The 24,061-nt window shown below is 41.7% G+C and overlaps 1 protein-coding gene across 1 annotated transcript in view; it reads right to left on the bottom strand.

The window, feature by feature from the left end:
- The window catches only part of LOC144268915 (uricase-like), a 41,767-nt gene that overhangs the window by 4,740 nt on the left and 12,966 nt on the right, over positions 1-24,061 (bottom strand). Inside the window, exons 2-5 of the mRNA XM_077824242.1 lie at positions 8,648-8,866; positions 7,295-7,411; positions 7,091-7,169; positions 145-331 (exon numbers count right to left, since the gene is read on the bottom strand). Coding sequence (XP_077680368.1) covers positions 145-331; positions 7,091-7,169; positions 7,295-7,411; positions 8,648-8,866 — 602 coding nt within the window. The remainder of the gene's footprint in view (positions 1-144; positions 332-7,090; positions 7,170-7,294; positions 7,412-8,647; positions 8,867-24,061) is intronic.

The raw sequence follows: 24,061 nt of genomic DNA, 5'->3' as shown, positions 1-24,061 counted from the left end.
ACAAAAAGCAAACTGTGGTTGCTTTTTGGGTACGGCACTGTGCAGTGCTTACTGCCTGTGGAAGGTTTTTTGTTTGTTTGTTTTTTTTAGAGGGAGTTTAGGATAATATATTTGCCAGCAGACATAATTCAATTCAATACGTACCATATCCAGTCAAAGTCAATATCTTGGCACTCGCCATAGCACCACTTGCAGAATAATTCTGCACTTAAAACCCTATCTGTCGTCTCAGGCAGTGTGGTGTATTTGTCCCTGAAGAAGCCTTCAAAGCCAGACTGTGTGGTTTTCTTAAGTTTCAGATCTTTAATTCCAGAAGAAATAAGCGGACAACCTGTGATCCAAAAATATCAGAAGGAAAGGATGAGCTCCAATTCATGCAGGGAGATGGGAACTCTTTGGCGGGGGTGAGGTCAGTTCCATAGCCATGCAGCATTCACCCAAAGCTGCATTTGTTTGTATTTGTGTGATACTTAGGTATTGTTAAAAATTATTTTCTGCACACACTTAGGTAACTTCTAAACATTAGAAGTTAGCATTTGATCCTGAAAGGTGCTAAGCCCTTACTCTAAAGAGAGGCACACTCCTGATACAAGCCCCATTAAAGTCAATAAGAGGATCATAACTATCTCAGTATCAGCCAAATTTCTTGACTTTTTAATTTGAGAAGATTTTTTGAATGAGAGGAAACTTAAGGAGCTTGGCTTGTTTAGCCTAACAAAACAAAGGATGAAGGGAGATATGATTGCTCTCTACAAATACATCAGAAGGATAAACACCAGGGAAGTTTATTGTAAACACCATGAGTTATTTAAGTTAAGGACCAATGGTGGTGCAATTGATATAAATTGGACAAGAACAAGTTTAGGTTTGAAATTTGATGAAGGTTTTTAACCTTCAGTGCTTTCCAAGGGCTGTGGTGAGGGCAAAAAACCTAACTTGTTTTAAGACTGCACTTCGCAAGTAAAGGGAGTGGAAGGTATGATGGCATTGCTTGCAACAGCATATGGCCCATCTGCAACAGCTATTAGCAAATATCTCCAGAGGCCAGATATGGGACACTAGAGGGGAGGGCTCTGAATTACTACAGAGATTTCTTACCCGGGCCTCCACATGCTCAGGGTCTAACTGATGATTTCAGGACTTGAGTAACTCAGCCAGAGTTTATGGACCTGCTACAGGAGTGGGTGGGTGAAGTTCTATGGGCCTGCAATCTGCAGGAGGTCAGACTAGATGATCATGATCATCCCTTCTGGCCTTAAAGTCTGAGTCTGTGACCACCTTGGGATGTTTCAGATGTCTAATCCTTTTGATTGTTTTGTTTCACTATAGGACGAAGGTTTTTCTGAGCAAGAGAAGCTAGTTTTGTTTGATCTCAGGTAACAATTAAACCTCTTTCAGGTTTGAATGGTTGATCTGTCAAAAGGCTTTCCATTAAGATGCTTAAGAATGATTACTATTGACAGTTGAGAGGTATTTCATTTTTTTAAGCCCTGGAGAAGCACATGCCCCACATACATAGCAATCTGATATATGTAAAGCATGCGACACCAACCTTGCAACTACACCAAGATGTCTCCAAAACTGAGACGCTACAGGTCCAAAAGGGAGTCTGTTCTTCTAAACCAGATAAGGATAAATTTCTTTCTGCTGGTAGGGATTGGATGGCTCAGGGCAATGGCAATGGGGTATAGTCTTTGAAAGGTGCTTACACTCTGAAAAATGATTGTGTAAAAATGGCATCGTGAGTAGAGGATGGTTGGAAGTTTTCCATCAAAACTGTTTTTTAAGATAATTGAGTTTTCAACAAAACAAAATTTGTCATGAAAACTGCTCCACGTAAAATACTGAGATTTTGTTGCACCATTTTTGCAGAAAAACAAAAATATGTTTTTGTGTCAGGGGTTTTGGGGGGAGGTGGGGTTGTTTGTTTGTTCTACCAAAATTTGACATTTTTGTATAAAAATAATTTCTCACCAATTCTAATCATGAGATCTATTTTATTCTATCTCAATGATTTTCACATTTTCTATCATCTTAAGCGCATTACAATAATTTCTGAGCTCTTATGCAATGTTTATCAATACCTTATTTTATGCTATTACTATTACTCTCTCCAGTGGGGTCGGTGCCGCTAGAGGGGACAGAAAACCACACTCAGGTGGTGTGTCGGTTACATACTTCCCCTAGCTGAGGAAGTGCGTTCCAAGCTTCAGAGACTTCCCAGTTGAAATTCTGGGCAAGCTTCCCTTTGTAATACTAACAGACCCTGGTCATTGGCAGGTGGGATCGAACTGGTGGCCTCTGGAGCTTAGTGCATGAGCCTCTACTGCATGAGCTAAAAGCCATGTGGCTGTTTGCTAAGGCTGTAGAGCAAATTTGTTAATCTCTCTCTCTGTCTCTGCCTCTACATGGGTCAGAACACCACACCCAGGAGGTGTGTGGGTTACAGAATCACTGCCCAGGAGGCTGTGGCCACCAGAAAACCCCCTGGTAGCCGTATGGCCAATTTCTTTCCAGGTCTAACAAAACTGTGAAACACAGAGGAGATTGGATGTTTCATAGGATTGGTAATGGGCTACAGAGCCTTTTATCTCTAGGTTACAAGTTTGAATCCAGCCTCAGTCATCAGCAATTAAAGGTTGCTACTATCTGGTGGTGGTTGTTCAGTAGCTAAGGAGTCTCTTGTTAGTATTTGTATCAGAGTAGTGCCTAGAAACTGTAGTCCCGTTGTGCTTTACACTATAGCAATCTCAGTCCAGTTCCCAGCATTACATCCCCATGTCACCCAAAATACCAACACATTTGGCTCTAACTGGCACTCTTGTTGGCAGTCACAGCAATTAACTGGAATTTATACATTCAGATTAGTAGTCAGACACATAATATCCTAATTTACATATGCAAATACAGCCTTAAATCCTGCATTTCTTGAGCATTCCAAAATTCTGACCGAAGTCAATGGACGTTTTGGTTATGCAAGAAATGCAGTATTTGCATGCACACATTTGAATGTTTACACATGAAAAATTTCTTGGACAGAGGTATGGGTGCAATTTTAGAGGTTCGGCTGAGGTCCTTCTGACAGTTAGGCCTGATTTGTAATTGCATCTTTTTAAAAATAAAGCCAGGGCATATCCATGGGCTTTGTAGTGTTAATGCAAACTAGGTGGTTGGACTTAAATTCTCTGTCTTTGGATGGATATTGGCTGTTAGAGTAATACTAATAGTCAGATTGTAGGCTATACTAGAATATATTGGTTTAAGCAGCTTATTTTCAGAAGACAGTTAAATCCTGTGAGTTTATAAAGTATTAGTGCTTTGTAAACAATTGTTATTGTTATGTGTTTAGAATAACTCTATAAATATAACTCTGGATCCCACATTACTTGCTCACCCGTGATTCTGTGAACAAAGACACAGGATCAGATCCATAGTAAAAACTTTGTATGTGCTGCTTTCTATGTTTTACCAGTACGAGGAACCTTTGATTGTGTCCTAAGCCCTTTAACTCCTGCTACTATCCCTTAACCTGTCTGTTTTGAATCAATATAAGAACACAAGAATGGCCATAGTGGGTCAGACCAAAGGTCCATCCAGCCCAGTATCCTGTAAACCGACAGTGGCCAATGCCAGGTGCCCCAGAGGGGGTTAACCTAACTGGTAATGATCAAGTGATCTCTCTCCTGCCATCCATCTCCACCCTCTGACAAACAGAGGCTAGGGACACCATTCCTTACCCATCCTGGCTAATAGTCATTAATGGACTTAACCTCCATGAATTTATCCAGTTCTCTTTTAAACCCTGTTATAGTCCTAGCCTTCACAACCTCCTCAGGCAAAGAGTTCCACAGGTTGACTGTGCGCTGTGTAAAGAAGAACTTCCTTTTAGTTTTAAACCTGCTACCCATTAATTGCATTTTGTGGCCCCTAGTTCTTATATTATGGGAACAAGTAAATAACTTTTCCTTATTCACTTTCTCCACACCACTCATGATTTTATAGACCCCTATCATATCCCCCCTTAGTCTCCTCTTTTCCAAGCTGAAAAGTCCTAGCCTCTTTAATCTCTCCTCATATGGGACCCGTTCCAACCCCCTAATCATTTCAGTTGCCCTTTTCTGAACCTTTTCTATTGCCAGTATATCTTTTTTGAGATGAGGGGACCACAACTGTACGCAGTATTCAAGATGTGGGCATACCATGGATTTATATAAGGGCAATAAGATATTCTCTGTCTTATTCTCTATCCCTTTTTTAATGATTCCTAACATCCCATTTGCTTTTTTGACTGCCGCTGCACACTGTGTGGACATCTTCAGAGAACTATCCACGATGACTCCAAGATCTTTCACCTGATAAGTTGTAGCTAAATTAGCCCCCATCATATTGTATGTATAGTTGGGGTTATTTTTTCCAATGTGCATTACTTTACATTTATCCACATTAAATTTCATTTGCCATTTTGTTGCCCAATCACTTAGTTTTGTGAGATCTTTTTGAAGTTCTTCACAGTCTGCTTCGGTCTTAACTGTCTTGAGCAGTTTAGTATCATCTGCAAACTTTACCACCTCACTGTTTACCCCTTTCTCCAGATCATTTATGAATAAGTTGAATAGGATTGGTCCTAGGACTGACCCTTGTGGAACACCACTAGTTACCCCTCTCCATTCTGAAAGATTTACCATTTATTCCTACCCTTTGTTCCCTGTCTTTTAACCAGTTCTCAATCCATGAAAGGATCTTCCCTCTGATCCCATGACAACTTAATTTACGTCAGAGTCTTTCGTGAGGGACCTTGTCAAAGGCTTTCTGGAAATCTAAGAACACTATGTCCACTGGATCCCCCTTGTCCACATGTTTGACCCCCGAACTCTAATAGATTAGTAAGACATGATCTCCCTTTACAGAAACCATGTTGACTTTTGCACAACAATTTATGTTCTTCTATGTGTCTGACAATTTTATTTTTTACTATTGTTTCAACTAATTTGCCCAGTACTGACGTTAGACTTACCAGTCTGTAATTGCCAGGATCAGCTCTAGAACCCTTCTTAAATATTGGCGTTACATTAGCTATCTTGCAGCCACTGGGTACAGTAGTTGATTTAAAGAACAGGTTAAAAGCCATAGTTAATAGTTCCACAATTTCACATTTGAATTTTTTCAGAACTCTTGGGTGAATGTCATCTGGTCCCGGTGACTTACTACTGTTAAATTTCTCAATTAATTCCAAAACCTCTTCTAGTGACACTTCAGTCTGTGACAATTCCTCAGATTTGTTACCTATAAAAGACGGCTCAAGTTTGGGAATCTCCCTAACATCCTCAGCCGTGAAGACTGAAGCAAAGAATTCATTTAGTTTTGCTGCAATGACTATCATCTTTAAAAAGAAAAGGAGTACTTGTGGCACCTTAGAGAGTAACCAATTTATTTGAGCATAAGCTTTCGTGAGCTACAGCTCACTTCATCGGATGCATACTGTAGCTGTAGCTCACGAAAGCTTATGCTCAAATAAATTGGTTAGTCTCTAAGGTGCCACAAGTACTCCTTTTCTTTTTGCGAATACGACTAACACGGCTGTTACTCTGAAACCTATCATCTTTAAGTGCTCCTTTTGTATCTCGATCATCCAGGGGCCCCACTGGTTGTTTAGCAAGTTTCCTGCTTCTGATGTACTTAAAAACCATTTTGTTATTACCTTTTGAGTTTTTGGCTAGCTGTTCTTCAAACTCCTTTTTGGCTTTTCTTATTACATTTTTACATTTAATTTGGCAGTGTTTATGCTTCTTTCTATTTACCTCACTAGGATTTGACTTCCACTTTTTAAAAGATGCCTTTTTATCTCTTACTGCTTCTTTTACATGGTTCTTAAGCCACGGTGGCTCTTTCTTAGTTCTTTTACTGTGTTTTTTAATTTGGGGTATACATTTAAGTTGAGCCTCTATTATGGTGTCTTTGAAAAGTGTCCATGCAGCTTGCAGGGATTTCACTCTAGTCACTGTATCTTTTAATTTCTGTATAACTAACCTCCTCATTTCTGCATAGTTCCCCTTTCTGAATTAAATGCTACAGTGCTGGGCTGTTAAGGTGTTCTTCCCACCACAGGAATGTTAAATGTTATTATATTATGGTCACTATTTCCAAGAGGTCCTGTTATAGTTACCTCTTGGACCAGATCCTGCGCTCCACCCAGCACTTGATGAAGAGTTGACTCTCCCTTTGTGGGTTCCTGTACCAGCTGCTCCAAGAAGCAGTCCTTTAAAGTATTGAGAAATTTTGTCTCTGCATTTTGTCCTGAGGTGACATGTACCCAGTCAATATGGGGATAATTGAAATCACCCACTATTATTCAGTTCTTTATTTTGATAGCCTCTCTAATCTCCCTTAGCATTTCATCATCACTATCACTGTCCTGGTCAGGTGGTTGATAACAGATTCCTACTGTTATATTCTTATTAGAACATGGAATTACTATCCATAGAGATTCTGTGGAGCATGTGGATTCATTTAAGATTTTTATTTCATTTGATTCTACATTTTCTTTTACGTATAGTGCCACTCCCCCCACCGCACGACCTGTTCTGTCCTTCCGATATATTTTGTACTCTGGAATGATTGTGTCCCATTGATTGTCCTCACTCCACCAGGTTTTTGTGATGCCTATTATATCAATATCCTCCTTTAACATGAGGCACTCTAGTTCACCCATCTTATTATTTAGACTTCTAGCATTTGTGTACAAGCACTTTAAAAACTTGTCACTGTTTATTTCTCTGCCCTTTTCTGATGTGTCAGATTCTTTATGTGAATGTTTCTCATCTGATCTGGCCCATACTTTATCCTTTTCCATCCTCTCCTCCTGACTAAAACCTAGAGAATCTCTGTGAATAGACTCTCCTCTAAGAGAAGTCTCTGTCCGGTCCACATGTGCCTCTGCAGCAATCTGCTTTCCCCTATCTCTCAGTTTAAAAACTGCTCTGCAACCTTTTTAATGTTAGGTGCCAGCAGTCTGGATCCACTCTGGTGGAAATTAAGGGACATTAAGGAAGAAGTAATGATGCTGCTGGAAAATTATAAATTATTTACTCACCGTTCTGACACTGTTCGACTTCACAAAAGCGAATTCCTTCAGGAACAAAGATAAAGGAATGGACATGGGGAACTCCATCCTACAGATTAAAAACACACATGAAAGTAAAACTGCAATGTACTATAGTATAACTTTTAAAAAATGAACAGAGAGAAACAATTATCCAGAATATATGTGCTGCATTACACTAGCATTTTTATATACCTGTTCTAGACGCCGCCATGGTACCTCTTGAATGTAGGCCTTGACATACACCACATGACAGTATGATGAAATGAAGTGATTGCAGATATCCAGGGCAAATTGTTCTATAGTTTCAATCTAAGAAAACAAATAACGTCTTAGAGGGCACCAGTTACGTAATGTATATTGGCATACAGGTCCAGATCACTGTAAATGTTGTGATAAAAATGGGTTTTGTGGCCAATATGCATGCCATTCAATTCTGGGTTTATAAAGACAATGTCTGTCTAACGCCTGAGCACAATGCATTCTAAATTGCAATAGGAGCTAAAAAGTCATGTTTTGTCAGAGATCCCTTAATCCTTACGTAAAGTAGGACTCACACCAAGGAAAGGACAGAGCAAGCTAGAGTCACTGGATTGAAGTCTAGTCACTACTAGAACCTGACCCTTAGAAGATAAAATGTCAAAACACTCTGGGTGGGTGCTCTGATTCAATAATAAGAACTGAACAAGGATAAAAGCTAAAGATGGGGTTTAATTAATTAGACTGAGAATTTGGTACACAGTGTGACATAATTAGGCTATTTAGAATTAGGACATTAAAAGACTAGCTGATGAAACTAAACTGAGGATAGTGATACTTACCTTCTTTGAAAAGCACTTTGAGATCGACTGATGGAAAGCACTGTATAAGAGCTAGGTATTATTTTTGTTGTTATTATTTATTATTTTATTAAAGAGTGCACCAGCTGTCCAAGGTACCCGAAGACAGGGGTGAAAACAGTGCTGGCTTTATCAGATAAAAGTCTGTCCGAAAACTAAAGAGGGGTCCAAATTCCAATATTCATATTCAGAATTGGATTCATGCTTTTCCGAAGTTCAGGGGTATCAGACACAGGGGATCTGGCCTGATCAAATACAAAAAACATTCATGATAAGAGAGGTCAGCCAAGCCTAAAAATGTCTTCAATATATAAAATATAGATTATTCACATTTGTGCACCAAATACCAGATGAGAGAGTCTATTTTCTGTATGAAGAATTAGTACTGGAAAAAGAAAAGACCCGGTTCAAAATCTTGAAGGGAACCTTAGTGCCAAACTGGAAAGCAGACAGAGGAAGAAAAACAAATGAAAGAGAGTAGGCATTTTGATCTCACCCAAACTCTCTTCACCTTTTGCCTAGAAAAGAGCTTCTGGAACTGGATGAGTTTTGGAAGGGGACAGGACAGGACAATGAAAGATGAAGGAGGATGGTTTGATATATGATGACAACAGAAAAGTAAGTACAATGACTACTTCCAAATAAATTCCAAGACAACATCACAAACACCAATCAGTACAATACTAAGTAGAAGAGTTTAAAAGAATACCCCGTTGCATTTTGCCAAAGCAATGACGGTGTTCTTCATGGTGTCAGTAGGGATAACAGCAGAATTGTCTCCCTGCGAGTATTCATTGACAGAATCCAGTCTAAGATGTACACAAGCTTCCACTTCTTTAATGCAGTGTTTCTTGCCATCTCTTCTAATGCGAAGAAGCTTGATCATGTTCTTTCCATACTCAGAATTTAAGATTTCCAGATCTTCATTCTGCAATAAGAACACATGCATTTTCTACTCAGGGGAGATCCCAGTTACAATGGAACCAGAGTCTGGCTTAGCTGGATCAAAGACCTGTTTCCTTATCAATAAATGGTGATATTTTTATTCCTGTGGTTACCTATGATAATTAAAATAAGTAATGGTGATGGTGTGAAATCTTGGCAGGAAGAAAGGAAACATTTTAAGAAGATACTATTATTAATGTATTTAACATTTATATTGCAGTAGTGCCTAAAGACCTCATCTATTCTGGGCTCTGTTGCATTGGGCACTGTACAAACACCCCAGGTAATCTGTCTATAGTGTGGAACAAATGTTCTATTTGACACAGGGAGATATAACATACCACTACGGATATTAGGCCTGATGTACCACTATGTTACTCCTCATATATATATTGGCTGTGACTCCACTGAAATCAGTGCTAGGCTGAAATCAATGGAGTTACACCACCATAAAATGGGAATTACAACATTGCAGAATGAGGCCCATTATTAATTATTATTTTATTTTATTTTAATTTATTTTATTACTACTACTACTACTATTGTGGTAGGGCCCAGGGACCCCAATCATAGAACGGGACCACTCTGTACTAGGCACTGTACAAACACATTTAAAAAAAGACAGCCCCTGCCCCAAAGAGCTTACAATCTAAGTATAAGAGAAGAGACAACCAATTAATACAACAAATGGGGGAGAACAAGGAAATAATCAGACTGTGATGGAATATACGAACCCCACCCTGTCCTGGAAGGGGTTAAAGGATGGTACTGGGCCCAGGTAGCCCTGCCCCTCCAGCCTTGCATGCTCCAACTGGAGACAGGGTTGAAAAGGGAGAAAACCCAGCTGTCAGGGTTCCTTCCCCACTCTGAACTCTAGGGTACAGATGTGGGGACACGCATGAAAGACCCCCTAAGCTTATTCTTACCAACTTAGGTTAAAAACTTCCCCAAGGTACAAACTTTGCCTTGTCCTTGAACAGTATACTGCCACCACCAAGCGTTTTAAACAAAGAACAGGGAAAGAGACCACTTGGAGACGTCTTCCCCAAAATATCCCCCTGAAACCTCCACCCCCTTTCCTGGAGAAGGCTTGATAATAATCCTCACCAATTTGTACACGTGAACACAGACCCAAACCCTTGGATCTTAAGAACAATGAAAAATCAATCAGGTTCTTAAAAGAAGAATTTTAATTAAAGAAAAGGTAAAAGAATCACCTCTGTAAAATCAGGATGGAAAATACTTTACAGGGTATTCAGATTCAAAACACAGAGGATCCCCCTCTGGGCAAAACCTTAAAGTTATAGAAAACAGGAAAAAACCTCCCTCTTAACATAGGGAAAATTCACATAAAACAAAAGATAAACTAAACTACCTTGCCTGGCTTACCTATACTGGTTGCAATATTGGAGACTTGGATGAGGATGGGTTGGAGAAGATGGATTTCTGTCTGGCCTCTCTCAGTCCCAAGAGAGAACAAACATGTAAACAAAGAGCACAAACAAAAGCCTTTCCACCCCACCCCCACAAGATTTGAAAGTATCTTGTTCCCTTATTGGTCCTTTGGGTCAGGTGCCAGCCAGGTTAGCTGAGCTTCTTAACCCTTTACAGGTAACAGGATGTTGCCTCTGGCCAGGAGGGATTTTATAGCACTGCATACAGAAAGGTGGTTACCCTTCCCTTTATATTTATGACACGCCCCCCCCAAATCACAGATAGGGTGAAAAACTGGCTATGATTTCTTCCTGGAGCTCTAGGATAAAACAGAGTTAATAAGACACATTCATCTCTAATTATAGTACTAACTGTATAAAAACTAACAATATTTCCCACATCTTAAGGACGATTTGGACCAGTTGATTCTGGGAAACTTTCACGGGAGAGTGCATCAGCCACTTTGTTAGAAGCTCCTGAAATGTGTTGTATGTCGAAATCAAAATCTTGGAGAGCTAAACTCCACCGAATAAGTTTTTTGTTATTTCCTTTGGCAGTATGAAGCCACTGTAGCGCAGCATGGTCGGTTTGCAGGTGGAAACGCCATTCCCCAAACGTATGGGCATAGCTTTTCCCGAGCGTAGACAATGGCGTAACATTCCTTTTCACTGATTGGCCAGTGGCTTTCCCTCTCAGACAGCTTCTTGCTGAGAAACACAACAGGATGGAGCTCTTGATTTGGTCCTTCCTGCATTAAGACTGCTCCCACACCATACTCGCACGCATCTGTGGTTACTAGGAACGGTTTGTCAAAGTCTGGGGCCCTTAGCACAGCGTCAGACATGAGTGTTGCTTTAAGCTGGTTAAAGGACTTCTGACACTCTTCAGTCCACTGAACTGCATTTGGCTGTTTCTTTTTGGTTAGGTTAGTCAGTGGGGTGTCGATTTGGCTGTATTGCGGTACAAATCGCCTGTAATATCCGGCCAGGCCTAAGAAGGATTGGACCTGTTTCTTTGACTTTGGGACAGGCCACTTTTGGATAGCATCCACTTTGGCCTGTAGGGGATTGATCGTTCCTTGACCCACTTGGTGTCCAAGGTGAATCACTCTGTTTAGGCCTATTTGACACTTCTTAGCCTTAACCGTTAGTCCTGCCGCCCTTATGCGCTCGAAGACCTTTTGTAGATGTTCTAGGTGTTCTGCCCAGGAATCCAAAAATATGGCCACATCATCAAGGTAGGCGACTGCATATTCTCCCAATCCCACTAGGAGACCATCTACAAGTTTTTGGAAGGTGGCGGGTGCATTCCGCAGCCCGAAAGGGGGCACATTAAATTCATACAGCCCAACATAGATTCATAGATATTAAGGTCAGAAGGGACCATTGTGATCATCTAGTCTGACCTCCTGCACAATGCAGGCCACAGAATCTCACCCACCCACTCCTGCGATAAACCTCTCACCTATATCTGAGCTATTGAAGTCCTCAAATCATGGTTTAAAGACTTCAAAGTGCAGAGAATCCTCCAGCAAGTGACCCGTGACATGTGTGGTGAAGGCTGACCTTTCCTTGGAGGAAAAAGAAATGGAGTACTTGTGGCACCTTAGAGACTAACCAATTTATTTGAGCATGAGCTTTCGTGAGCTATAGCTCACTTCATCAGATGCATACTGATGAAGTGAGCTATAGCTCACGAAAGCTCATGCTCAAATAAATTGGTTAGTCTCTAAGGTGCCACAAGTACTCCATTTCTTTTTGCGAATACAGACTAACACGGCTGTTACTCTGAAACCTTTCCTTGGAGGATTCATCTAGCAGTACCTACCAGTACCCCTTGGTTAAGTCCAAGGTAGAGATGAACTGGGCCCGTCCCAGTTTCTCTAATAGTTCATCTGTGCGTGGCATTGGGTAGTTGTCTGAGCGAGTTACAGCATTTAGCTTACAGTAGTCCACGCAAAAACGTATCTCCCTATCTGGTTTGGGAACTAGAACCACTGGAGATGCCCATGCGGTCCGGGGGCGGGGGCGGGGGGCGGATTACACCCACCTGTAGCATATCCTGGATCTCCCGTTCTATAGCAGTTTTAGCTTGAGTAGACACCCGGGAAGGTTGGGCTCTAATTGGGTGAGCATTACCTGTGTCAATGGAGTGGTATGCCCGTTCAGTCAGTCCTGGGGTGGCTGAGAACGCTGGCGCATAGCTAGTGCACAGCTCCTTGATCTGCTGTCGCTGCATACGCCCAAGGATCATAGAGAGGTTCACCTCTTCCATGCCACCATCACTTTTCCCTTCGTAGTAGACACCTTCAGGCCACTCAGCGTCATCTCCTCCCTAATCTGTAAACTGACAAACCTTTAATTCTCTGGAATAAAAGGGCTTTAGAGAATTAATATGGTACACCTTAGGCTTTTGGACTGAGGTGGGGAATGCTATGGGATAATTAACAGCTCCCAGGCGCTCTTGGACCGTGAATGGCCTTTCCCACGACACTTCCATTTTATGGGCCTGGAGCGCCTTTAAGACCATGACCTGGTCCCCTACTTTGAAGGACCGCTCTCTGGCATGTTTATCATACCAGACTTTTTGCTCTTTTTGAGCATCTTTTAGGTTTTCTTTAGCAAGGGCTAAAGAGGTTCAGAGGGTGTTTTGTAGGTTGGTTACAAAGTCCAGAATGTTAGTTCTTGGAGAAGGTGTAAACCCCTCCCATTGCTGCTTCACCAACTGTAATGGGCCCTTAACCTCGTGACCATATACAAGTTCAAATGGTGAAAACCCTAACCTGGGATATGGTACAGCTCTGTAGGCAAAGAGCAACTGCTGCAACACTAGGTACTAATCATTAGAGTGCTTGTTTACGAATTTAAGTATCATGGCCCCCAAAGTTCCATTAAACTTCTCCACCATGCCATTTGTTTGATGGTGGTAAGGGGTGGCAACGAAATGATTTACCCCATGAGCTTCCAAAAGGCTTTCCATAGTTCCTTCCAGGAAATTAGTTCCTGCATCTGTAAGGATGTTGGAGGACCAACCTACTCTGGCAAAAATGTCTGTTAGTGCCTGGCACACACTTTTAGCCCTGTTGTTGCTTAGAGCTACTGCTTCTGGCCATCGGGTGGCAAAATCCATGAAAGTCAGTATGTACTGCTTTCCTCTGGGTGTCTTTTTCGGAAAAGGACCCAGAATATCCACAGCTACTCACTGAAATGGAACCTCAATGATGGAGAGTGGCTGGAGAGGGGCTTTGACCTGGTCTTGGTGTTTTCCCACTCTTTGGCATACCTTGCAAGATTGGACATAGGCAGAAACATCCTTGCCCATTCCCTCCCAGTGGAATGATCGCCGCAAATGGTCTTTGGTCCTGTTCACCCCAGGATGGCCACTAGGATGATCATGGGCTAAGCTCAAGAGCTTTCCCTGGTACTTAGTTGGAACTACCAACTGTCTCTGAGGATGCCAGTTTTCCAGGTGTCCACCAAAAAGAGTTTCCTTGTATAAAAGTCCTCTTTCTACAACAAACCAGGATCAATTAGAAGAGTTGAGAGGCAGTGGGTTGCTCCGTGCCTCGGTCCAAGCTCTCTGGAGGCTTTCATCTGCTTCCTGTTCGGCCTGGAACTGTTCCCATAATGCTGAAGACATCAGTTCCTCAATGGATTGTGGACTTGGGCTTGGTCTCTCTGGAAGCGATGCAAGTGATGGGGCTGTTTCCATTGGTGGTGAACCGCTCTCCGCTGGTGCACTATGGGGTATTTCAGGCTCTGGCTGAGCCTCTTGTGTAGGGTCATTTGCTGCTGCTGCCAATGCAGGCTCAGTGGTGCCCTCTGATGTTGGAGCTGTAGATGGGGTTGCAAGCACTGGACTCAGTGCTGTCAATGGTTCTGGTGCTGGTTGCTTCGCCAGTTTCGGTTCAGAGACTGGCTTTGGCTGGGTCTCTGGGACTGGATCCACTATGGACGTTGCAGTCGTTGGCAGGGGATCCAGTTCTACCACCACCACCTCCACCTGGGTCTCTGGTAACACAGACGGGGCCCTGCTGGAAGGCTCAGAAACAGGGATAGGTGTGGAAGCTTGCTTAGTCTGGCTGTGGGTGACCATACCCACCCTCTTGGCCAGCTTTACCTGGTTGGCCCAGTCTTCCCCCAGCAGCATGGGAATGGGATAATCATCATAGACTGCAAAAGTCCACATTCCTGACCAGCCCTTGTACTGGACAGGCGACTTGGCTGTAGGCAAATCAAAAGAGTTGGACTTGAAGGGTTGAATCGTCACTTGGGCCTCTGGGTTGATTAAGTTGGGGTCCACTAAGGATGGATGGATAGCTGACACCTGCGCTCCAGTGTCCCTCCATGCTGTAACCTGCTTCCCGCCTACACTCAGTTTCCCTTCGCTCTAAGAGTATCTGGGAGGCATCTGGGCCTGAGGACCTTTGGTGTGACCCCGGTGCAATGAACTGTAATCTGTTGGGGTTCTTGGGGAAGGTGGCCTTCACATGCCCTAGCTCATTACATTTAAAACATCACCTAGTTGATTGGTCACTAGGGCGAGGTGAGTTGCTGGAGAATGGTGTGGTGGGATGATAAGGTGTCTGGGGTTTTCCTTGGGATGTAGGTGGGTCCTTGGGTTGCCCCTGGTGATAGGGTTTTGTTTCGGGTTGCCCCTTCTGATATTTGCCCCAACTGCTCCTAGTTTTTTTTCTTTCTGCCACCTCCACCCATTTGGCTCCAATCTCCCCCGCCTCGATTACAGTTTTGGGCTTCCCATCTAGGAAGTACCATTCTATTTCCTCAGGAACACCCTCTAAGAACTGCTCCATTTGCATTAGGAAGGGCAACTCTTCTGGAGATTTAACACTTGCTCCTGATATCCAAGCATCCCAATTTTTCACAATGTAGTAGGCATGTCGGGTAAATGACACGTCTGGTTTCCACCTTAGGGCTCTGAACCACCGACAGGAATGCTCGGGTGTTAGCCCCATTCTGACTCTCGCCTGGGTTTTAAAAAGTTCATAACTGTTCATGTGTTTCTTAGGCCGCCACGTCTGCTAAGGGTCCACTGAGCTGCAGCCTGAGCTCTACCATGTACTGATCTGTAGAGATGCTGTACTCAAGGCAGGCCCTTTCAAAGTTTTCTAAGAAGGCCTCAGTATCATCACCTGCCTTGCAGGTGGGGAACTTTCTGGGATGGGAAGTGGTACCTGGAGCAGGATTGCTAGGGTTGATTGGTATATTCTGCTGAGCCCTTGCCTTCTCCATCTCCAGTGCATGCTTCCTCTCTTTTTCTTTCTCCTCCATATCTCTCTTGTGGGCAGCTTCCTCTGCCTCCACCCTGGCTTTTTCTGCCTCCATATCCAAGCGCCTTAAGGCCATCTGTCTATCATGCTCTTTTTGTTTCTCTTCAGCTTCGAATCTGGCCAGCTCTAGTTTATTAGCTGCTTCACTGGTAGTCATTTTCCTGCTTTCTTTTGCTTAACTCTAGCTATACCCGAGAGTTAGGAAAAAAAAAAAAACTTGTGAATTTCCCTGCAGGAGGTTAACTACCCTGCCTTTAGGTAGAGAAAACTCCAGCTCAAAAAGAAAAATCCCTTTGTAAAAAAACCTAACACCTCTATCTCCAGGCAGACAGAAAACCCTCTACCTGCTCTCAGCTTAAAAAAACCCTCTTCGGGTCTGTGCTTTTGGTTCAAAATGATCTCTGGTTCAAAATGATCCCGCCGCTCTGCCACAATGTCAATGTTCCTTCCCCACTCTGAACTCGAGGGTACAGATGTGGGGACCTGCATGGAAGACCCCCTAAGCTTATTCTTACCAACTTACGTTAAAAACTTCCCCAAGGTACAAACTTTGCCTTGTCCTTGAACGGTATACTGCCGCCACCAAGCATTTTAAACAAAGAACAGGGAAAGAGACCACTTGGAGATGTCTTTCCCCAAAATATCCCCCCAAGCCCTACACCCCCTTTCCTGGAGAAGGCTTGATAATAATCCTCACCAATTTGTACAGGTGAACACAGACCCAAACCATTGGATCTTAAGAACAATGAAAAATCAATCAGGTTCTTAAAAGAAGAATTTTAATTAAAGAAAAGGTAAAAGAATCACCTCTGTAAAATCAGGATGGAAAATACTTTACAGGGTATTCAGATTCAAAACACAGAGGATCCCCCTCTGGGCAAAACCTTAAAATTACAGAAAACAGGAATAAACCTCCCTCTTAACACAGGGAAAATTCACATAAAACGAAAGATAAACTAATCCGCCTTGCCTGGCTTACCTATACTGGTTGCAATATTGGAGACTTGGATTAGGATGGGTTGGAGAAGATGGATTTCTGTCTGGCCTCTCTCAGTCCCAAGAGAGAACAAACACTTAAACAAAGAGCACAAACAAAAGCCTTTCCACCCCAGCCCCCAAGATTTGAAAGTATCTTGTTTCCTTATTGGTCCTTTGGGTCAGGTGCCAGCCAGGTTAAGAAGAAGTTTTCTTCTTAACCCTTTGCAGGTAACAGGATGTTGAGCACTGTATACAGCACTGTATAGAGAAAGGTGGTTACCCTTTCCTTTATATTTATGACACCAGCTCAGACGGGAGAAGCTATGGAGGAAGACTACCTGGAAGGCTCCTGACTAACGTGCCAGAGAAGTCCCCCTGAGAGAACAGGGCTACATGTTGAGCCCAACTGGGGCTGACAGTTTGGTTTATTTTTCTTTTTACCTTATCTGGGTCCAGAAGCCTAGAGAGGAAAGCAGTGGAAAGAAATGACACAACAAAAGTGACACACTAAAGTGCTGTGCTGTAACTGCTAGAACAAACTAAAAGGCACCTATTTCGCATTAATATATTCCTGTCTGACACATGACTACACAGAATTTCCTGGAGTGGCTCTGGATTTGTTTCCCTGTAGATGAGATCACAGTTTGTCCCTCACACTGGAGAGCCAAGTCACCCCATTGGCTCAGATCTGCACTAATATTTTCTGGCTTGCCCCTGAAAATTCATGAATTCAACAAGCCAAAAGGTGTCAAAATCCTTTTAAACCTCTCCCCGTATTTGTAAAACAACAAAATATAAGCAGAAGCAGTAGGCTCTTGCATCATTTCAAAGCTGCTAACTCCCTGGAACCCACTTATTTCTTCTGCATTGGTTTCCTTCTACACATTAACTTGATTCATTTTTTTTCTGGTTGGCATTTTTCCCCCATTACCTTTAAAAATATGTTTCTGACTTTCAGTAAGTGCTGAGGTTTCTAGTAACAACCCAACCAAGTATTTAAAAGAATGTATTATAATTATTATTAGTTATTATTTCAAAGTGTCCACAGTTGGGTGAATACTTCACCAAAAAGATGTAAATGACAGGTCCCCACTCCAAAGACCCTACATTCTAAGTGGTAGATCTGTCACACAAGTAAGGCTATAACATACACCAGGAAAGGAGATGGTCAGCAAAGACTGATGTTACTAATATATGAGGCTATGGTTACTCAAGTTAGTCATACAAACATCTACTGCTTCAAAAAATGTGGGAAACGGTGGGAGGGATTTTGTGACACTGCAGAAGTGGGTCTAAGTATGATTTGAATGGAGCAAGGATGGAGGCTTGATAAATGGATTTCAAAGTGTTAGTAGTAAAGAAAGATTAGTGTGAAGGTGCAAGGTAACTTCCATTATAACAACCCACCCAGGACTTACCCAAAAATTATCTTTTGAGGCTAACATTTTCCACGCTTGGACCAAATCAGGCCAAGGGTGATTTTTTAAAAAAACTATTCCACCTTTCAAAGTTACCCAAACAGTTGGGGGGTATTATCTTTAAAAAGGAAATGTAACACTTTTTTATGCATGTGTGGCTGAAAAAATCATCAAAATGCAAAGTTACATACTATATCTGTGGTTAGTCCTCAGTGAAATGAGTTTGAAAAGAAGACTTTTAAATAAAAAATAAGTAGTTTAAGTGAATTAGAGTGGCACAGAAAACCTGAAGACTTTCTGTTCTTGACTTGTGTGTATAAGGGCCCAATCCTGTAAAAAGAGCAGTAGCATTTACTACCATAAGTAGAGTCAATCACTTTGATGGCAGTGGAAGGTGTTTAACACTTCACAGCGGACACTCAGAGGTTTGTGGGATTAGGCCCAAAGGCTGTTGAAGCTGCTCAGCACTGCAGCTGTTCAGCAATGTATGTTTATTGCCATGAAACAATTCAACAAAAATGAAAACGTGTGGTTATGTCGGAAATTTTCATGGAGGCTTTTTAGTTTTTTGTCAGAAAACTGAAGGTCCCAGTGGTCAAAAAATAATAAAGCAAACCCCAAAAACCCCAAAATGTATACATAAATAAAAAGATCTGGTTTTCAGGGGTTAGATTTTTTTACGAAAACCAGAAAAAAATTGGTGAAAACTGAAATTTTCTCACAAAAATTACCATTTTATCAAAAGAACACTTTTTGTTGAAAAAAAAAAAAAAGTTTCAGTAAAATATTTCAAGCCACTGTTCTCACCACCCTGTCACATGGAAGCCGTTAGAGAGACAATGCGGGTGAAGTAATATCTTTTATTGGACCAGCTTCTGTTGCTGAGAGAGACCAGCTTTTGAGCCACACAGAGCTCTTTTTCAGGTCTGGGAAATGAACTCCCAGCAGCAAAATGCAAGGTGGAACAGATTGTTTAGCATAAGTAGCTAGCACATATTGTAAGGGACCATTTAATCAACACCAACAGAAGTAGGTCCAATAAAAGATACTACGTTAGCCACCTTGTCTCTCTGCTATCCTAGTACCGACACAGCTACAAGTACACTGCATGGAAGCAATTGATTAGATCCTATGATAGTGTCCCCTGAATAGATATGTGAACAGAGTTGGCAACGGGGTTTGTTGCAGGGATTGGTTCCTGGGTTAGTGTTTTTGTTGTGCGGTGTGTAGTTGCTGGTGAGTAGTTGCTTCAGACATCAAGAATTGTAACATTCAAAAACCAGTAGGAGAGCACCAGCACAGGTCTACAACAGTTCATGGAGCAGAGCAGATTGTCTGCAGGTTTGGCTAGAACAAGAAGCCCCCATGAATTTGGGATTTGAGGGGATTTGTGGGGGGCTAGGAAGTGGTGATATCTGCTGATTGTGCCAGCTTCAACACAGAGCTAAAAACTAAAGCAGCCATTCAGCTCTGATAATTTAATTCCTTTCCCCTGCCCCCGCCCCCTCTTCTGTTTGTCTGCCACACCCACTTGTTCTATCGTTTTTTTACTTAGATGGTCAACTCACTGGAGCAGGGACTGTTTCCTCTGTATGCTTGTACTACATCTAGAATAATCAGGCCTCTTTCTATGTGGGTGCTTTGGAGTCTACAGTAATATAGATAAATAATAACAATAATTAATGCCAGGTTTCAGAGTAACAGCCATGTTAGTCTGTATTCGCAAAAAGAAAAGGAGTACTTGTGGCACCTTAGAGGCTGACCAATTTAGTTGAGCGTGAGCTTTCGTGAGCTACAGCTCACTTCATCGGATGCATACCATGGAAACTGCAGAAGACATTATATACACACAGAGATCATGAAACAATACCTCCTCCCACCCCACTCTCCTGCTGGTAATAGCTTATCTAAAGTGATCATCAAGTTGGGCCATTTCCAGCACAAATCCAGGCTTTCTCACCCCCCCCCCCCCGAAACACACACACACACAAACTCACTCTCCTGCTGACAATAGCTCATCCAAACTGACCACTCTCCAAGTTTAAATCCAAGTTTAACCAGAACGTCTGGGTGGGGGGGGATAGGAAAAAACAAGGGGAAATAGGCTACCTTGCATAATGACTTAGCCACTCCCAGTCTCTATTTAAGCCTAAATTAATAGTATCCAATTTGCAAATGAATTCCAATTCAGCAGTTTCTCGCTGGAGTCTGGATTTGAAGTTTTTTTGTTGTAAGATAGCGACCTTGATTATCATGCATATTGTAGGGAGAGTGGTCACTTTGGATAAGCTATTACCAGCAGGAGAGTGAGTTTGTGTGTGTGGTTTTTGGAGGGGGGTGAGGGGGTGAGAGAACCTGGATTTGTGCAGGAAATGGCCCACCTTGATTATCATACACATTGTGAAGAGAGTGGTCACTTTGGATGGGCTATTACCAGCAGGAGAGTGAGTTTGTGGGGGGGGGGGGGGCGCGGAGGGTGAGAAAACCTGGATTTGTGCTGGAAATGGCCCAACTTGATGATCACTTTAGATAAGCTATTACCAGCAGGACAGTGGGGTGGGAGGAGGTATTGTTTCATGGTCTCTGTGTGTATATAATGTCTTCTGCAGTTTCCACGGTATGCATTCGATGAAGTGAGCTGTAGCTCAGGAAAGCTCATGCTCAAATAAATTGGTTAGTCTCTAAGGTGCCATAAGTACTCCTTTTCTTTTTGCGAATAATTAATGAGTAGCTGACTGCAATGAAGCACTCAAAGAAAGTAGTCTAATGCATGTATTTAGGGAAACTTGTATTTGATGGAGCTGTTTATTTCACCAGGGATATCCATGTCAATTGAACTACTGCTGACTATACAGAATACTCTACAGTTTGAAGAAGATTAAACTGTGTTAACAGTCTGTAAATACACAGCATGCTACAGTTTGTTAAAGTACAAATCTGTTCTGAAAAGTAACACTGTAATAAGGGCAACCCTGAATTCCATGTTTTTTGTCTCTTAATTATTTTGTTATCAAATATGCTCAATTTGTTGGTAAAAACATGTATCTCCTGGCTCCTACACTTGGAAATTCAATCTGGGATCTGAGACTCAAGCTGGGACTTTTTCATGAATCTCCAGGCATAACAAAGGCTCTGCAGGGCAAATTAGACTCCAAGTGACATCTGTGAAACCCCCATTGCTTTCTGCGCATTTTTATAGGTGTAACTGATTGAAATTTACTAAACAATTCTGTTGATGAAGTACAAGGAGGAACAGAATCTAGCTCATTCTCTCCTAGCTCTGTTAGGTCTGAAGAGGTAACAGATGTAAAAAACAATAAAAATTACTTTCTGTCACTAGATGTGACACAGACAGCAGTTTAATAAGACAGTGTCATTTTTCAGCATAGAATTGCCCTGCAAACTATTCTAAATAGCAATGGACGTGCTTCAGGGTGTCTAGAATACTAAGAGCCAAAGTCAGACCTAATGTAAGTGGATTTAATTTTGTTAACTTCAATAGAATTGCAAGCACTTACACTAGGGCTGAGAGTTGCCTAAGATTTATGTTTCCTCTGGAGCAAATCTGCGTAGGGCTGCCATCCACAATGGCCATAATAGAACACTGACTCACGCTGTGGATATGTTTCTGTTTTATATATTTTTATTATTTTTAGTACATACTTTAAAATGTTTTCAGCTGAAGTTTATTTTCATGGATACAGTTCTCTCTGCGGGAGGCCCTGCTGCCTCAAAGCTCTCATGTGGCACATAGCAAAAGGGGATGTTGGCTTATCCATCCCAATAGGATGATTTATAATTTCTAGTTATCCTTCATTGTTGCAGGTTTCTTCTTTATAAGTTACCAAAGTATATAAGAAAAGAAAGCTCTGGGTCTGGGCTGGAGTACATGTACATGAATTCTTTGACGCAAGCTTGGCAATTGAGTAAATTCCTGATCAATATGACAGAGTGCCCTGGGGCAAACATTAAACCAACTTTATGAAGCTTATAAATTCAAGGCAAGACTTATTTCATTATCAGTTGTTAACACATTTACTTAAACCTTCTAAAATGTAAATGAAATGAAACCAGTGCCAGAGCCCTAATACATTTTCATAAGCATAATGTGACCTGATTGAGATTTATTTTAATAAAAGGAGGAATGCATTGACTGATCTGCACCAACATAGGTCTACAAAAGTCCATGGAGCAGAGCAGATTGTCTGCAGGCTTGGCTAGAACAAGAATCCCCCATGAATTTGGGTGCCTTCTGTGTTCAAGTCAAACCTTTCACAAAGTTAAAATATTGCTAAGAATTAGATTGTAAACTCTTTGGGGCAGGGACTGTCTTTTTCTGTGTTTGTACAGCACCTAGCACAGTGCGGTTCTTGTCCAGGACTGGGGCCGCTAGGCACTACCATAATATAAATAATATAGTGCAAATAGAAAAGATATTTAAAATTAAAATTATTACACTATCTCTAGGGTTCCTATTCTGCTGTCCTCACTCATGCTGAGCAGTATTTTAATCTGTGAGTACTCTCATTGGAATCTCTTTGACTACTTCTACAATAACATACTACTTGATGGCCTGATATTACGTTGCCTCACATCTGGCATAAACATTTACACTTGCGCAAAGTGGTTGTACAATCATATCCGATCAAAGCGGTAGCAATTTATGCACATTTTACACCCATATAAATGACTATACAAGAAGAAAGGAAGTGAATAATCAAGCTCAACCTAAGTATGGCTGTCAAAATTAAGCCTTATGTGTATAACTATTATTTCCACCTGTATAATCTAGTATGTAAAGTTTCCTCCTTATTGTTCTGAGCACAATTGTTCTTTGCCCTTCAGTTCTAAGCAACTTCACAATTGTCCATAATCTACAGAGTGTAATGTCACTGTCCCCCCATATCTGACCACAAAGAAGTGAGTTAGAGACTGAATGTTAATCTTGGCTATATTTTTAATCTTTTCCTATGTTCAGGTTAGAGGAGGTAAATAAGGCATTTTTGGGAACAAATAACAGAAATATCCAAAACATAAAACTTGATAATGGGGGGGGGGGCTTTGGGCTCCAGTGGGGGTGGGGCCTTGGGCAGAAGGGGCTGGGCCAAGGGCTAGCTAGCCTCCGTGAGCTGGTGGTTCACTTGCCACCCAGACCTGAAAATCAAAAAGGAATCCTACAAAAAGTGGAAACATTGATAAATTGCTAAGGAAGAATACAGAAGAATAGCACATGCATGTAGGGACAAAATCAGAAAGGCTGGGGCAAAAAATGAGTTACACCTAGCAAGGTATAAAAAGGCAATAAGAAAAGGTTCTTTAAATACATTAGGAGCAAGAGAAAGATGAAGGAAAGTGTTGGTCCTCTATTTAGTCAGGAAGGAGAGTTGATAACTGATGACATTATGAAGGCTGAGGTGTTTAATGACTATTCTGCTTCACTCTTTGCTAAAAAAGTTAATGGTGACCAGCTGCTCAACATGGTTAATATTAACAAAAAGGGGGAAGGAACACAAGCCAAAATAGGGAAAGAAAAGTTAAAGAATACTTAGATAAGTTAGATGTATTCAAGTCAGCAGGGTCTGATGATATTCATCCTAAGGTACTTAAGGAACTAGCTGAAGCAATCTCGGAGCCATTAGTGATTATCTTCGAGAACTCAGGAACAAAGAGGACCCTGGGAATTATAGATCAGTCAGCCTAACGTTGATACCTGGAAACATACTGGAACAAATTATTAAACCCTCAATTTATAAGCAGCTAGAGGATAATAGGGTGAAAAGGAACAGCCAGCATGGATTTGCTAAGAACCAGTCATGCTAAACCAATCTCATTTCCTTCTTTGATAGGGTTACTGGCATAGTGGATAGAAAGTATTAGACGTGATATAACTTGATTTTAGTAAGGCTCTTGACACAATCTCACAGGATATTCTCATAAGCAAACTAGGCAAATGCAGGCTAGATGAAATTACTATAAAGTGGGAGCACACCTGGTTGCAACACCATACTCAAAAGAAAAAGTACAAGGAGTACTTGTGGCACCTTAGAGACTAACAAAT

The sequence above is a fragment of the Eretmochelys imbricata genome, chromosome 8 (assembly GCF_965152235.1).
Source record: "Eretmochelys imbricata isolate rEreImb1 chromosome 8, rEreImb1.hap1, whole genome shotgun sequence".
NCBI classification, from domain to species: Eukaryota; Metazoa; Chordata; order Testudines; family Cheloniidae; genus Eretmochelys; species Eretmochelys imbricata.
The sequence above is the reverse complement of the archived record's forward strand: the minus strand, read 5'-3'. Positions and strand labels throughout refer to the sequence as shown.